We start from the raw sequence: 17,858 nt of genomic DNA on the forward strand, positions 1-17,858 counted from the left end.
TTTTTCCTGAGATTTGGCGAAGGGTAAAGGGTCGGAGTCACATGGATACAAAGCACTTGATTAACGTCCAAGTCACCGCTGTGGCTGCCGGAGCCGCCTCCCCGCCAGCCCGGGCCGCGTGAGGCCGGAGTCGTGGGGCCCGGCGCGCAGGTCCCGAGCCGGTGCCCCCTCTCTCGGGAGTCATCTCCTCAAAGGCTCGCGCCTTCCGCGCCAGAGTTCCAGCGGGCGCCCTCCCCTCTCCCACCACCCCAGTCTCTCCCCGGCATGTAAAGTCTCCCGTACCTCTCGGACTTCTCGGAGGCAGCAACTTTCCTTTCTGGCCGCGCGGGGCCGAGCACTAGCCGGCGCGCGGGGCAGCGCGCTGCGCAACAGCCCCGCGTCCCGCCGCCCACCATGAGCGACGAGAGCCGCGGGGACGGCCGCGCGGAGAGCGCCAAGGACCTGGAGAAACAGCTTCGCCTGCGCGTGTGCGTGCTCAGCGAGCTCCAGAAGACCGAGCGGGACTATGTGGGCACGCTGGAGTTCCTGGTGTCGGTGAGTGTGTCCCCGCGCGGCGACGGAGGCGGCGGCGGGCGGCGCGGGAGCAGACCCCGGGGAGGCCGCGAGAAGCGCGCGCAGCATTGTTTGCGGGGGTCGGGGCATGGGTCCCGGCATCGCGGGAACCACGGACCCGTGCGTGGACGCTGCTCTCGTAGGCGCGAGGACCCCGCGGGGATTGTTTCACGCCTGGATACGCACTGAGTTCCTAGGGCCTTGGAGAGCTGCGGGTTTGAAAAGTTAGCTCCAATGGGAGATGGCTCTTGGCCAGGGAACCCCTGCTACCCCATCTTTCCTCTTTCTTTTTAACCCCCTGTCCCGGCCTGCATTGTGTAATTTCTTTCCTTCTCTTCCTCTCCTGGGATTTTATTTTAAGGCTTTGGCTTGTTGATTGAAATCAGTCTGCTACATTCAGGTACATTTGGTTAAAAACCAAACCAAACCAAACCAAACCAACAACAACAATAACAACAAAAACCTTGATTCTTTTGGAGCTTGAGTTCATTATTCAGATTACATGGCAGCGAAGTCCTTTTAGTTATAACAATCTTTGAAACATAGGATTCTGGTGGGGAGTACAGAAAGAGCAGCGGGGTTATGATCTCTAGCAGCTGTTGGATATTAAAGACACATGTGGTGCTCACCCCGTTCTAGCCCTACAATCTTCCATCCCCATCCCCCATCCTGTGTTTAAATTTGCTCCCTGCTCAGCTTCTGGGTTCCCTGTTAACACTGAGCCCAGGAGAGCTGTATCATTAAACTTGTGTTAAACAACTTCAAAATTTCATAGAAAGAACTGGCAGGAACTTCGTTTCAAAGTTTCAGGCTTGACGCATTAGAAGCCTGTTCTGGAAACGTTTCATTCATTTTAGAGCCAGAAGGGGCAAAATTGAGTGAAAGAAACTTCTGAGACATCACTCAAAGTTGAATTTTTCCTACCCACTGTTGCAAAGACAAAGCTTTTGAGGATAGGCTTCTCTCCACCCAGGTGCTTGGAAGAGCATCGTTTAAAGACCCAGGAGACTTTAGCCTTTGCAGTCTAACTCAAAACTTCAAACCTTCTGTTCCTTTTACCTCTCTGTTCCATAACCCTCTGGTCCCAAGGGAGATGTTTCAAAGGCCAAACTTCCTGCTCAGGGTTTAGTAAGATGTAAACTTTCTGCTTATAATTATGGTAGAGGAATTCTCTTCTTTGCTGTAGCAAGGAGAGAACGGTATCTTAAGGGTATCTCAGGGGATGTAGGATGCACAGATTGACTTCTAGTTGACTTCTCAAATTAAAATCAGTGTCCCTGGGCCCCTAGGGGCCACATTCTTTGGAAATACTGGTTATTTGAGAATCTATAGGTGATTGGTGATAACTGGATTGCCGTGCACTTCCATGCAGCAATGTCAAAAAAGCATGTTTTTAAGATGACTTATTTTTACAAAGTTATTGTAATATCATTGACTATATTCTCCATTCTGTACTTTTCCATGACTTCATTATTTTATAACTAGAATTGTGTACCCCTTAATCCTCTTTACCTATTTCACGTGTCCCTAGACTTCCCTCCCCTCTGGTAATTACTAGTTTGTTCTCTATATTTATGAGTATGTTTTTCTTTTTGCTCTTATTTGTTTCCTTGTTGGTTTTGTTCTTTTTGATTCCATTGTAAATGAAATTATATGTTGCCTTTCTTATTTAACTTAGCATATTTAACTTATTTATTAAGTTATTATTTAACAATTAATATTTGACTTATTTAACTTAGCATAATACTCTGTAGGTCTATCTATGTTGTCACAAATGGCCAGATTTCATTCTTTTTTTGTGGCTGAATAATATTCCATTGTGTACCACATCTTATATATCCATTCATCTGTAGATGGACACTTAAGTTGCTTTCATATATTGTCTATTGTAAATAGCACTACAACAAACAGACATGTGCATATATCTTTTTGAATTAGTGTTTTTGTTTTTCTTGGGCAAGTACCCAGAAGTGGACTTACTGGATCGTCTGGTGCTTCTATTTTTGGTCTTTTGAAGCACTCCATACTGCTTTACATAGTGACTGCACCAATTTACGTTCCCACCAACAGTGCACAAGAGTTTTTTTTTCTCCATGTCTTTGTCCACCTTTTTTATTTCTTGTCGTTTGACAGTAGCCATTCTGACTAGTGTGGAGATTTGACTTTTAATAGCTTCAGATTTGCTTTTCTTGAAACTTCACTGGTGACAAATTCCTATGGCTTTTGAAAAATCTTAGTCACTTCTTAAACTGCATTAGTCACTCTTTTCTGGAGACAGATGAAAAAAAGTACTATACAGAGTCATTAGTTCTACAAATGGACAGCTAACCTAGCCTACATTAAAAACCTATTTAATTAACTAACTAATTAATTTTTTTACCATTGAAACTGTTTTAATGTTGTTGCAACTCCAAAACGCAACAATCATCAGCTTGTAAAGACCCAAATTTCAAATATTCATTTTAATTACTCCTTCATACCTATTTTACAAAATAAAGGCAAGAGACATTTAAGTCCTCCTTGTTCTAGTTGTGCTATGTTCCTAACTTGTTTTCTATTACTCTAGTGTATGCTGTATTTCCCATCAGATCCTATAAAAGAAAAAATAAAATAAAATATTAACCTCTGCTTCAATGTATGGTTTCCAGAATCTGCCAGAACTGGGGAACTGGGCAACAAGGTGTTCATAAGTCTTCCATGCTTTGTCTATAGGTTGATTCTGTGCCTCTCGAATTAGAAAGCTCCAAGCATCAAGGTCATATGGATTCTCTTCTAATTTCTTTTCAGCTTTCTTAATCTTCTCTGGGACATACTCAGCTGCCTGCTCCGGAGCTCAGTCTCCTGACATGGCCTTAGCTGATTAGAAAGTGAGAACTGGCCCACAATGCAAAGCTAGAAAAGAAAAATTAAACTAAAAACCACCCCAAGCCAGTAAAGTTACCCCCTGCCCAGTGGAGCCAGACTGCCAACACGAATCTAAAAACCAATTTATTGATCTTTATTTAGCATATCAGGTTATCTTCTAATCTTAACACTTGATTAAAATTGAAAGCATTGCTGTATAGAGTTGGATAAGAAATTGTGGGAGGTAGAAGTAAATTGTATGTACCTATTTACAAGTAGGTTATTTAATAATTTCATTCTTCTTATTTCAGTCAGAAATTACGGACCCTTCCACTTTTATTTTTGTTTGTCCGTTATTTGTGCACAAACGTGCGGTATTTGTGCACATACCTGTTCACACACGAAAACATACTAATTGGCCTGAATATCATCCTAAACAAAAGTTTACCCTGACTTCCTTTTAGACAAAACCATCAAAACCTGAGATCTACTTATAATACACTTTTAGATGTTCTTTTTTGATTATTTCTTTTTTGAGTATTATTTATAGCAACACTAAATACCCATGTATTTTATTTGGTCACCTTCAGTTAATGTAGTCAATCTAGTTTTTGTTTTTGCCTAAGCTAATAATATGCCAAGAGCTTTTAAAATTTTCAAACCCCTTGGCCTGGCAATTCCTCTTCTAGGAGTCCATCTTGAAGGACTGATAAGAAATGCAGAAAGAGAGGGGCATTTCGGTAACTCAAGTCAGCTAAGCATCCGACTTTGACTTGGGTCATGATCTCATTATTTGTGAGTTCGAGCCCTGCATCTGGCTCTTTGTTGTCGGCATAGTGACCTCTGGCTTCGGATCTGCTGTCCTCCTCTCTCTCTCTGCCCCTCCCCCACTCATTGTTTCTTCTCTCTCTCTCTTTCAAAATAAATAAACTTAAAAAAAGGAATGGAGAAAACAAAACTTATCTTAAAAAATAGCTGTATTATCAAATAAGTTAAGTGTTACATTTGTTGAAAAAATTTGATAGTGCATTTCTCCATCAAATATAAGTATTTGTCAGATTAGTCATTGTTTCAGATTTCTTTCATTGTTTCAGCCATTAACACAGATGAAGGGTATTCTTATCTTTATTATGAAGAGATAGAGAGCATATTTTTAGTTTTACCAAGAACATATTTTTACTTACAGGCCCATAAATAATCAAACAAAATGATATTTTTCCCCTTGGTTAGATGATCATATGACCTGAAGGGGAAAATGTTTCTTTCTCTAAGAAAGTTTTATACTTTTATACTTATTTTATAGTTCTGATTCCTCTCCTCAATTCAAGCCCTTTGCCTTTATTTAAAAATTTTTTTTTAATGTTTTATTTATTTCTGACAGAGAGAGACAGCGTGAGCACGGAAGGGTCAAAGAGAGAGGGGAGACAAAGAATCCGAAGCAGGCTCCAGGCTCTGAGCTAGCTGTCAGAATAGAGCCTGATGCTGGGCTCCAACCCACGAACTATGAGATCATGACCTGAGCCAAAGTCGGATGCTTAACCAACTGAGCCACCCAGGTGCCCCTCAAGCCCTTTGCCTTTGTAACTTTTTAGAGAGAGAACAACTTTCTGTACTTCCACTCCCTAGATAGCTGTCCCCTAGAGTGGCCTACTCTTTCCATGGGCTCTCAGGCTTCTCTTGCTCCTTGGTGGCCCTTACATCCTTTTGTATTGCTACAGGGCCTACAAGGCTCAGTTCTTTCAGGAACCTGTTCATGATCCTATCCCTTCCCTCCCCACCCTGCTGGAGTACTCACTGCTTTCTACCCACTCTTCCCTGTAGTTACTTCTTTCCTCTCACCAAAGGAAGCTTGTTCATGTATTTGTTTACCTTTGTCTCATTCTACTAGAATGTAAGCTTCTTGAGTACAGGCCCATATTTTACTCATCTTTTTCCCTAGAAGTTTGTGCAGTGCTTGTGACATTGCAGGTACTCAGTAAATACTTGCTGAATCAATGAATGAATGAATGAATGAATCAGTGACCCATCCTCTAACCTCCCACCCCATTTTTTTAAATGTTTACTTATTTATTTATTTAGAGAGAGAGAGAGCATGAGTGGACAAGACAGAGAGAAGGGAGGGACAGATTGAGAGGGAGAGAGAGAATCCCAGACAGGCTTCACACTCAACACAGGGCCTGATGCAGGGCTCAATCCCATGTACCACGAGATCGTGACCTGAGCCAAAATCAAAAGGACACTCTACTGACTGAGCCACCCAGGTGCCCCCCCATCGCATTCTGAAGGACAGTTTATTATCCTTCAAATTCTCAGTTTTGTTTTTCTTCCATTTGGTTGGTATAGATAGTGGAAGTTATTTAAATTTTACTCAGGCACATATGAATTTATGTGACAAAAAGTTTTAAATTAAACATGTAGTACCTGCATTTAAAACAAACAGTATTTAAATTAGGCATTGTGCTATTAAAGATTTTGTAACACACCATTATTTCAATTCATTGTATTCTAAATTTTCAGTTGATATCATGGGTGGGTTACATTATCTGGATTAGTTATTTTTAGGTCATAGATAAAATGCAGGGAGTGCCCAGATTTGCTTGAATGCATGTTCTTGTTTTGCTTGGGAGATGGAATTTTGTGCTTTATTAGAAGTACCCTAAAACATTTTGTCTAAAGACATGATTTTCTGGACCTAATACCCAGAATTAGTACAATAGTGGGTTGCAACTGGTTTCCTGTTTGTAACCCTCCTAGGGCATACCAAGATCAGGATGGCTTCATAGACCTATTCGAGTGGACAGGAAAAGGGCAGAGCAGGGCTAGCTTCGTGAGAACGTGTATCCTGTGCAGTTTGCACTGGCTACATGCTCCAGAGGACCTGGAGCTCGGTTCAGTGCTCTGCTAGCACCATCTTGAAATTTTTTACAAGTGAAGTCCATTGGGACTGTGGAGTGTGAGTACAGAAGATACAAGAAAGAAAAACGCTTTATATCTCAGTACCTCTAGCAGCACTTTTTTCCTGCTTTTTGAACAAAGACCTCACACTTTTATTTTACACTGGACCTGGAAAATCATGTAGACACATTTCACTATGGCATTGGAGGCAGGATGGCAATATACATTTTGTCTAAACCGGGATACTTCTTTTTTGTAAAAAAAAAAAAAAAGTTTTATTATTTATTTTTGAGAGAGAACATAAGCAGGGGAGGAGCAGAAAGAGAAGGACATAGGATTCGAAGCAGGCTGTCTGCACTGACAGCAGCAAGCCTGATGCAGGGCCCGAACCCATGAACTGCGAGATCATGACCTGAGCTGATATTGAACACTTAACTGACTGAGCTACCCAGGCATCTCTTAACTGGGGCACTTCTGAGAGTGAAAGGGAGTGCTGTTACTAATTACACTGGGAAACAGATAGAAACCCGGATTGTCCTTGGCAAATCGGAATGCACTGCTGTTCCACGTTGCAGACACATAAAGACAAAAGACTTTGAGCTACATGTCTTGTCATAAACAAAAGATTTTGAAATTTGTTAACTGGCTAGGCATTGACCTCAGATATCCCAGAATCTGAATCCTGTGTCTAATATACCAGCTAACTTTGTGCACACTCCTAAACTTTACAAGCACCATTTGCTTCATCTGTTAAATGGGGAAACAATAGCATTTCTGATAGTTTCTGTAAGGATAGGGTGTATCCCTCGGGCTCTGCCCAGTCCCTGGCTCACAGGGGGAGAGCCCTATCAGTAGTTACTGTTTTACCTTCTGATGTTGTAGTTATATACAGCTATACATGCTGGTCATCATTAGTATATAATTTTTACCTGCATGGTGTTCTCCTCTACACACACTCTCTCTCTCTGAGTCTCTTCTTTATGTCCTTCCCTGGTGATTCCTTTCTGTCCATGCAGTCCTTCTTCCCATGATATTCTTGTAAATAAATACTCAGTTGATTCACACTGTGAGAACACTTTGTATTCTATGTAAAAACAGCCACAGTTAGTATGGTGTTTTACAGTTGACAGTAAAAAATTGCATATTTATGATCTGATTTGGCTTAATATATGAGTCTCTCAGTTCTTTCAAATAGTGCTCCCTAGAGCTCCAGGGTTCTGTGGTTTGGCTTCAGGGGCCCTTGCAGAGGGTGAGGGGGAAATGAATTCTGTGGCTTCAGGCTCTCCACTCAGCCTTTCCTAGCATAGCTGCACCTTCTTCTGATTTGTGCTTTTGCTACAGCAGTTAGAAAAGCCACTTACCTGAGAGAAAACTCCAAGAGAATAAGAAGGGTATATTTATTTCCTATGTACAATTTTCTTGGCGTAAACATAGTGCTGTGCAAATAGCAGATGCCCAAGGAAACAAACAGGCAAATAAAACAAAAGCAAACACCACAAAGTCCAAAAACTTCTTTCAGTTACAATCTAATTTTTCCAGGCAAGGATAAATTGATTCAACACATTATGCTTAGGTTTATGTCACAGGCCGAATTGTGTGACCCTCAAATTCATATGCTGCTGTCCTACCCCTCAGTATACAAATAATCACAATGCTGTGTGGGAGGGGCAGTGATAATAAGCAAAGTTGCATGGAGGCATCAGGGCACTCCTTGAGTCTGGGGTCGGGGAAGTTTTGGGAAAGAGGTGATGGATGGCTTCTGAAGGATGAGAAGGAATGCCAGCCTGGGAAGACAACTGCCCATCTGGAAAGAGCATCATGTTCCATGTGACCTCGGTATGACGTTGCCTGGGAGATAGTGAAAATTCTTCGCTAATGGAGATTGAAATATTCTGTATGCTTTTTGAGTATTTTGGGGTATTGGTAGGGGATGGAGTAAGTTCAGTCCAGTTTGAGGAGGATTCTGTTTTTAACAATTCTGACTTTAACCAAGGGTAGTGTGAAATCAATTGTGAGGGGATACCTTCTCTCTTATTAACAATAAACAAGATTGAGACAGCCAAAGTTGGCACTGGAAAGGCATATCCTGCGGGAAAATGTTTCCAGGCCAAGATTTCCTGAATCTGTGTCTCTGAGTTTTAGCTAGGGATTCCTTCCCCTCACTGCCTATGCCTTCCTCTCTCACTGGTCCTCAGCAATCCACATAAGCACATAGAAAAGGCTTTCCCTCGCTTCTCTAAATCTGGGACAGGTTGTCATCTTCAAAACATTATTATTTACTAGGGAAGAACACAGGTAAGTAATCCTAGAGTCAACGTGAAACATAAACATAGTCTAGCTTGTAAAATATAATTTCTGCTCATACCAAAGTGGTCTTTCTCTGAGGGTCTAGAGACTCTGATCTATTTTTATCCGAATCCTTCAGATAGGTCCCAACTGATCCCCCTGGCTGGGCACTACTCCTGGGATGATTTGGCAGATGTCTTTGTTTTCTAGCTATTAGCTCAGATGTGTATACATGAGGATGGCATCAGGAAGCTGCCCTTAATGTCTTGACTCTTGTAGTGATTATGTCACAGATCATTCATAATATTGATTTTTGTAGTATTGGTCATATGGGCAGAGCCACTCTGCCCAGAGGGATGTATCTTTTGTCTTATAGTTTTGTCTGCATAATTATACCTTATTATAAAGCTGTTAATATAAGAATAGTATCTATGGAGATTAGCTTTGTTTCTCAGCAAAAGAATTCTGTCAGTGAGATTGAAGAATAAAAGACTGGAATCTACTTACCCATTAGGAGTTTCTGCCATTGCATTGGTCCAGGTAAGAAATGTGGAATGTCTGATCGAAGGTAGAAGGAGCAAAGAAGACAGAATAAAAACCAAACCACAGACAGATAAACAAATACCCAACATCTCTGAGAGAGTCTTGGGTAGAACCTTTGGTATTTGTGTTCATTCAGAAGTGGAGGTTTATGTAGAAGGGAGAGTAGAGGGTGGGTGCTTCAGTCTGTAGTTTGAAGACAAGATGGATAGTGTCATTAACTGAGAAATGGAATGCAAGGGACAAAACAGCATTGGGGGGAGGAGAAACATGAATTTCATTTTGCACCTGCCAAGCTGCAAATTCTGCTGATTTTTGAAGATAAGAATATGAAAGGTAAGAAAGAATTTGGGGCAAAAATTGGAGATCTAGAAGAAATTAAATAATTTCATTTATGTTGAAACCGTCAGATGGATGCAGTGCCATAAAGGGAACAACTTGAGGGGAAAAAAACATGCAAACCAAGGGTGGGGTGTTGGAGAGCCAGCATTTAAATGGTAGAGGAAGAAGTAGGTTGCACCGGTGTCTAGGACTGAGACATCAAAGGTTGAAACAAGAACCAGAAGAGAGTGGTCTCTTGAAATTCAAGAAAGGATTTTGTTCCCAGAAGAAAGCTTTCTTTAAAGTGTCAGAACTTAAATTTTCTTTTTAATTTTATTTATTTATTTTGAGAAAGGCAGAGAGAGTGTGAGCAGGAGAGGGGCAGTGAGTGAGGGAAAGAGAGAGAATCCCAAGCAAGCTCTGCACTGTCAGCACAGAATCCAGTGTAGGGCTGGAATTCACAAAACTGTGAGATCATGACCTGAGCTGAAATTGAGTCCCATGCTCAACGGACTGAACCAACCAGGTGCCCTACTTTTGAGAACTAGGTAGGGTGCAGACTGAAGAGGCCACTGGCTTTGGCAGTTGGAATGTCACTGGGGTTTAGCTTCAGTAGTATGTGTGACCAGAACCCAGACTGAGAATGATCTGAGATGTCAGTGAAAGCTGAGTTAGTGAAGACCGATGGTAAAACTGTCCAGAGAGTTTGGTGGTAAAATGCAAGGGGAGAAATAGGTTAGTAACATAAGGGGATGACTTTGTCCAGGGATGTTTGAGGAAGATGAGCATAGCCAAGGGAAGGAGATAATGAAAAGGGAACTGAAGCAGCTACAACAGAGTGTTGTAGAAGTCTGTGACATCTTCCTGTAAACCATAGCAAGAACCCCTATGTCACTCAAAGATAAGGAAGATACTTGGCAAGATTCACTGCTGTGAAACACCCATGGCAACACATTTTTGCAGTTTCTGACAGTAAAGAATGAGCCAGCTGTCTCTCGTATATTTTTGAAATTCTGCTTCTTCTCTAGTCTAGCGCTTGCAGAACTGCTGGGATGGTCTTTGTACCTCCTTGTGAACACTCACCAGCTACACTGGGACAGTCGGCTTAAGTGCAAGGTACAGAGCATGGGTTTAGGGAATCTGATGACCTAGGTTAAGGTTATGGCAATGAAATTTACAAACTGTGTAACTTGGGGCAAGTTACATCGCCTTTGTATGCTTAGTTTCATATTTGGAAAACACATTCAATAACATTTCACAGGCTGGCTTGAAGTTCAAAGCAGCTTCTATAGGTAAAGTCCTGATAGGCGGTAAGCCTTTCTTTTTCTTTCTTTCTTTCTTTCTTTTTTTTTTTAAACTCCCAAACTCCCACTTTATCTCTCTTTCCTCTGTCTCTCCTACCCCATAGACTGATTGTGGCACTTCCTGAGACCACCTAGCTTGCTCCTGAGCCCTTTTTCTTCCTGCCTTGAAACATGCAGGAGGCTTTAATAGATAAACAAAGGTCCTGAGGAAGCCAGAGGGGCCTTCAGGAATGCAGGGGATATGTAGTTTTGGGGAGTTGAGAGTCAGGTTGTAGGTTGGGGGTAGGGAGTAAGGATGAGGGTGGGATGTGGCTTTCCTCCAGGAGGCAGGAAAGGATGTAGGTCCCAGGATTATTTTAGAGGTGAGGAGAGTTGGAGGTTTCTACTTGATGGCCTTTATTCCTCTATGAAATTTAATTATTGTTTTCTTTGTGCTCTGTATTTGTTTTGTTGTTTGATTTTACTGAGACTAAGGAACTATAAAGTCAGTGGTAAACATTTGGAACGTACACTTTTGAGAATAGTAAGGGGAATTGAATTTAGGTATCTGAGGTTAGATGTTTGACCATTTTTGTATAATCATTCTTTTAAGTGTGACTTTCTTAAGTATAATATATAAATTTAGAAGTCAGAGTAGAGAAGTGGCATCTCCTGATTGCTTATATTTATTATGACTATAGGTTCAAGTCTTGGAAATAATGATATAATCATTTTTAAACCATGATACAAATTGTGTAGAACTTACATATCTTCACATTTAATGTCCACAGCCATTACTGTGTGCACTTTTTAAAAAGAAACGTTAATTTTTAACTGACAACATTTGGTATCATTTCATTTTTTTAGTACTTGTCTTTTTTTCTTAATATTTTATTTATTTCTGTGAGAGAGAGACAGTGTGAGCAGGGGAGGGTCAGAGAGAGAGGGAGACACAGAATCTGAAACAGGCTCCAGGCTCTGAGCTGACTGTCAGCACAGAGCCTGATGCGGTGCTAGAACCCATGAACCGTGAGATCATGACCTGAGCCGAAGTTGGACACTTAACCGACTGAGCCACCCAGGCGCCCCTCTTAGTACTTGTCTTTTAACAATATTCTGAGTGCTCCTGTTCCTATACTGTATACAGTATCTGGTTTATGCTTTAATACCAAATAAAATTGCTATGTTTGATTTTTGAGTACAATTAGTTTGACCTAAAAATATTTTTTTGGTTTACATGTATTCTTTAAAAATCTTATTTATAATATTTACTTTTTGTAATAGATGAGTTTTTATTCTGAACTTATTAAAATTGCATGAGCTATATTAAAATGAAGATCTTTGATTTATGATATTATATTTGCCTCAAACAATCAAAAATTCAGGAAAAACACCCCTTAGTAGGTGTTTCTTTGCTTAAAAGTATGGTTGGGTCATTTTTTGAATGGAATTAAGTATAATGATTCAAAAATTGGTACATCTTATAAAAACTTACTTTTCTAATTTTTCCATTCTCATGAATGATTATTGCATTGTATCCAAGAAGTCAGTGAGTATAAATTTAAGAAGTTAGGTATGTTAAGTTGCGATTATGATTTTTAAAAATTTCTAGCTAGTATAGATGACTTCAGACTTTGATTCCTTGAATAAATTATAGTGTTTGAGGTTTGCCATATAGCTAAGCACAGTGTTCAAAAAAGGACCTGTGTTGTTCAAGAATATCTAAGCCAAGGACATTATGTTCTGTCGTTAATGTGAAATGAGTATTTTCTTTTAAAAGGCAAGCCCTTCACTTGAAAAGGTTAAATGGTACAATACTTAAGGAATGACTGCAGCTGGTTAAATTTAGAATATTGATATAGAAATATTCTCTGGGTTAATAGCAAAAATACAGCAATATGGAATATGAATGGGTAAAATTTTTATTCATTTTAAAACTTTGTTTCTCGGGGAGAGTCACATAAGGGTTGATGTCTATGTTTGATTTTTCTTTGCTACTTTTGTTATTTTAATTATCTATTTAAGTTGTCCTCTTGCCAGTAGAAGAGGCTCTATAGATGCCTTCTCATGCCTCAGCTTGGCCTTGATTCATTCTCCTTTGGATTCTAGTTTTTTTCTGATACTATAGTATCAGCTCCAAAAAAAGAAATATTAGGATTCCAGAAACAATATCTTCCATTCCAAAGTCTTATTTCTGTCAGTAGCGCTTGGGGAAGAGCTATGGAAAGACATTATATCACCCAAATGTTAGCTTCATACCCACATATTCCAAGATTGATTTAATAATTCATTATTTCCCCAGAGCTGAAATAATGAAAGCAAAGTGGGTTTTCATTTTCTATGCTGTATATCTATGTGTTGGAGTTTGTATAACTTTAATATATGTTTATATGTTATATAGAAATATTTTTGTATTCATATATTATTCTCCAAAAAATTTTTGAATATTCTAGACACAACTTTATCCCAGTTTTTTTTGTACCTCTTAATAATGGGACTTCTGGCAGAGACTTCTAATTGCTACCAGTGTCCAATATTCTTTTCTTCCATAGTGATAAAAGTTTTAACTCAGGACATGATTGTCTAACTTAGGACTACATTTTTCAGCCTTCCTTACAGTTAAGTGTGGATATATGAGTAGGTTCTGGGCAGTGGGACATGAGCAGAAGTGGCATGGGTAAATTCCAAGGTGTACCTTTGTAATGAAAGGAGTGTGTGCTCTCCCCCTTCTCCCTGTCTGGTATGAGGATGTGATAGCAGGTAATGAGGCAGCCATTTTGGACCATGAAATGGAAGTCACATGTTGAGGATAAAAGAACAAGAAAATAGAAAGAGTGCATTTATTTATTAAAGCAGTTTAACAGGTATCCTGTCAAAAATGGGCCTGCAAGATAATTCAGCATTTACTTAACTCTGTCCTGGTGTCTTTTTTGACATCTCATATTATGCTTCAAATTTTTCATTGATTTATGCAAATTGTTAATGAATTGGCAAACTTTAATATATTTTTGTCTTTGTCTTAACTGAATAATCTTAATATTTTAAATTTATTTTTAGCTTTTCTTTAATGAAAGTTCACCAGTGATTTCCCTGGACTGCTAAAACTACATTCTCTTTTGCTACTGGTAAACTTTTGTGTTTTTTTGTTAGAAAAGAATAGTGTTGGGGTGCCTGGGTGGCTTAATAGTTGAGCATCCAACTCTTGACTTCGGCTCAGGTTATGATCCCAGGGTCATGAGATCGAGCCCTGTGTTAGTCTTCATGCTAAGCATGGAGCCTGCTTAAGATTCTCTCTCTCTCTCTCTCTCTCTCTCTCTCTCTCTCTCCCTCCCCCTTTGTCCCTCTTCCCTGCACATGTGTGTATGTTCTCTCTCTCAAAATTTAAAAGAAAAAGAATGGCATTATTTTTAACCTATACTTATATATTCTTTTTTCTGAAGACCATAATTTGCATGTTTGTTATGTTTATTTATAAGCATATTTGTTCAGCTGCTTTCGCTGAAGCCAAATGACAGAAGTTTTTTTTTTTTTTTTTTAATGTTTTATTTTACTTCTAGGAGAGACAGAGAGAGAGACAGCGTGAGCAGGGGAGGGTCAGAGAGAGAGGGAGTCACAGAGTGAAACAGGCTCCAGGCTCTGAGCTGGCAGTCAGCACAGAGCCCGACGCGGGGCTCGAACCCACGAACCGCGAGATCATGACCTGAGCGAAAGTCGGACGCTTAACCGCCTAAGCCACCCAGGCGCCCCCAAATGACAGTAGTTTAAACAACACTGTTGTGAATATGGAAGCCATATGTAATCAACATGGCTTTTTTTGTGTATCCTCTTGGAGCTCTAGTTTTTTAATTTATCAATGCAATTGCATAACAGTGTTTCAGGGGACTAAGCAGCTCAGTGCTATCAGGTCATTCAGAGTCTCCTGTTCCTTCTATCTTATTGTTCCACGATCCTCTAGGAGCCATTACATCAGGGTCTGTAGGAGAGAGAGCCAGACATCAGCATTTTATATAGTTTTCTGGGTGGTTCCAGTGTGCAGAAGGTTGGGGAACCAAGACACCAGGGTGTTCTTGACCATATGGTTAAGGCTGGCCTACAGACCCCTTTTACATTCTAGCCCTAGGGGGAGAGAGAGGAATTCTACACTTTGCTTTCATGCTCATTTCCTTGACCAGAACGTCGTAACATGGCTGAACCAGCTGCAAGGGACACTGGGAAGTGTGCTTCCTAGTTGGGCAGCAATGTGTATAGCTGAAACTTGGGGTGTTCTGTGATAAAATAAGGAAGTAGAAAATAAATATCGATGAGCAAGATGTGATTTTTGCCAAACTTTGGGCCCCAGGGATACTTTAGGGCTTGTTGTCTCAGAAAGTCATTTATATTAATTCTTGGATTCCCTTACTGTAAGAACCTATTGTACTCAACATATAATTTGTATCATTTCCCTCTAAAATAACATATTCTTATCCATCTAGAAATCTAATATTTATTTATCTCTTCACATATGTTTATAAAAAGCTTTCTAAAAGGTGTTTTGTTTTTGTTTTTATTTTTATCTTTTCCCATTGGCTTCCAGTACAGGAAGAGTGAAGATATGGGAATATGGAGATTTTGTGTAAATAAAAAAAAAAATTTTTTTCTGAAGGCTTAAACAAGCAAAAAAACAGTCCCAGGAAAATATGGAAATCATTTAATATGTGCTTGTTGTGTGTCAGGCACTGCATATTCATGCAGAACTGCAACTCACAACTCCTTTCAAGGCTTGTGTATTGTAACAACACCTGAGTATGCACTAAACAGTTCCTCAGTAGAAGAGTGGGGATTTTGAAGAGGTCCATTGTGCAGCTATTCTAAGACCTTCTGCTGGTGATTCACTGGCCTGGGCATTTCTAGATTGTGGGAGCACTGTGATTAACCAGGCATCGGAAAACCAAGGCAGGTGTTGGGATCAGGACGCAGAACATAGAAGCCAGAGTCAGGAAGTTGGTCAGAAGTTGGTCAATGGAACAGCAAGAAGCTCATGGTCAGTCCAAGATAGGGGTCAGAGCCAGGCAAGCACTCAGGAGCCAACGATTACCGAGTAGTCAGGAGTTTCCAGCACAGAAATGAGAAAAGGCAATGAATCATTAAAATTTTTTTTAACACTTATTTTTTTTTTTTTTTGAGAAAGAGAGACAGAGCATGAGTGGGGGAGGGGCAGAGAGAGGGGGAGACACAGAATCTGAAGCAGGCTCCAGGCTCTGAGCTGTCAACACAGAGCCCGACACGGGGCTTGAACTCACACTGCAAGATCATGACCTGAGCTGAAGTCAGACTTTTAACCGACTGAGCCACCCAGGTACCCTAGCAATGAATCATTAAAAAAATAGACAACCTTAGTTCTACTGTTGGTTATCTGTTAGTGTATATCATTGCTAAGACTAGTTTCAGTGTAATTAAATTCCTCTTGGATCATTTTGTATCTCTAAGTATTTATTTACTTACTACTTTATAGCTGGTGAACTCTTGGTTTTATATGTTAAATATTGTTTCTGTGTATCCTTCATATGATTAGATCACTTTATGTTTGAAGCAAGGATTAAATTAAGCCTATGTGCACACACATACCCTTTGCTCTCCAAAATGTATATATTGCTCTGCGTTCAGTGGATATTGTATAATTTGCATTAATGTAACTTCAACACAAATGAGGTGAACCATAGTTAAAATGATTGTTATTCCTAGGAGTGTTGTACTTTGATAGGATAGATAAGGGAGAGTAACTGGCATTCTGGTAGCCCCCGGGTGATGTTTGATAAATAACCAATGTTATACAAACATGGCCATTTTTCTCAGCTTCTAGCAAGGATAGTTAGCACAGCTGTATAATCTTAAGAGTCCAAAAGGGAATCATACTATAGATAGATGAATATAGCTTTCAACTAAAATATGAAGTTGATGTTTCTCCCACATATTTTTCAGTGAACTAATAATTCTCACATAGAGAATTAGTTGTACTTCCTCTGTACGGTGAGATTTTTTGAGGATAGCAAATATTCTTTGGGCTTGAAGGCTATTTTTATATTAAAAATTATATTATACTTAGAATGACTTAATTATAGGGGATATAATGAGCTAGGTGGCCAGAAATTTTGAAAGTTTAGTTGATACTTGAATAGATACTCAATTTTAAACATTCACCTTTCTATAGTTGAGTATTTGGGTCAGATTCAACTTTAATGGCATCAAGAAGATATAAGTAAACCTTAATGAGAGGTCCACGTAGTCAGCCAAGATATTTGAAAAAAATTTAAAAAAAACCCTCTGCAAATTAGATTTAAAGAGAAAATTGCAGCCTTACTATATGGTGTCATACATTTTTTCTACAAACCATTTCTTTTCCAGCTTGTCAGAATTCAAAGTTCTAATTACTCTATGATATTCTAGAATTTTCTTTAGTATTTAATATGTACTACATGAAATTTGCAGTAATTTTGTAATAAATAAAGGCAGACCAGACAATCTGTAAACAAATGACCACAAAATGGAATCAGAGTGATTTTTCTTTTATTTCAAAACCAACTTATTTGTGAAAAACCTTACTTTTGACATAGTGCAATTTGTATGTAAGATCAATTAAAAAAAATGTGTCTAACATACCAAACCTTATGATTTAGTCTCTCCGGTAATTGTTTTCAAAAACATAGAGTCCAGATATTTTGATTATTTATATTCCAGGGTATATTCATTGAGCACATGCTGTATGCTGATCACTGTTCCCGGCTGGGAGAATAAATACAGAAATTAAATATCTGTGTTTCATGGAGCTCCCTTTCTCAAACAGGAGACACAAGACGAATGAGTAAAATATTTGGTATATTAGTGAGTTTAAATAGCAAGGAGAATGAATGAAGTAGATGGGAAATAAAATTCTTTGTGTGTTCTGTTTTGACATTTTATATAGGATGAAAAGGCAGGAAGTCACTCTGTTCTGCAAGTTCCTAAGAATATTTGAAAATGATTTTTTTTTTTTTACTCTTACCTTAATAGGCACTATGCAAGAGAAAAGTGCTAATCAGGTCTCTTGTTCAACGCTTCAGTATAATTATAATTTAGAGGTTAAATTAAACTCAGATATGCACAGCTAATAAAGTTAATGGA

General features: G+C 39.4%; 1 protein-coding gene across 1 annotated transcript in view; it reads left to right on the forward strand.

The window, feature by feature from the left end:
• Positions 1–393: 393 nt before the first annotated feature.
• Positions 394–17,858, forward strand: part of PREX2 (phosphatidylinositol-3,4,5-trisphosphate dependent Rac exchange factor 2) — a 299,267-nt gene continuing 281,802 nt past the window's right edge. The window contains exon 1 of the mRNA XM_039216921.1: positions 394–534. Coding sequence (XP_039072852.1) covers positions 394–534 — 141 coding nt within the window. The remainder of the gene's footprint in view (positions 535–17,858) is intronic.

The sequence above is a fragment of the Hyaena hyaena genome, unplaced genomic scaffold (genome assembly GCF_003009895.1).
Source record: "Hyaena hyaena isolate Hyena2069 unplaced genomic scaffold, ASM300989v1 scaffold_660, whole genome shotgun sequence".
Taxonomy (NCBI): Eukaryota; Metazoa; Chordata; class Mammalia; order Carnivora; family Hyaenidae; genus Hyaena; species Hyaena hyaena.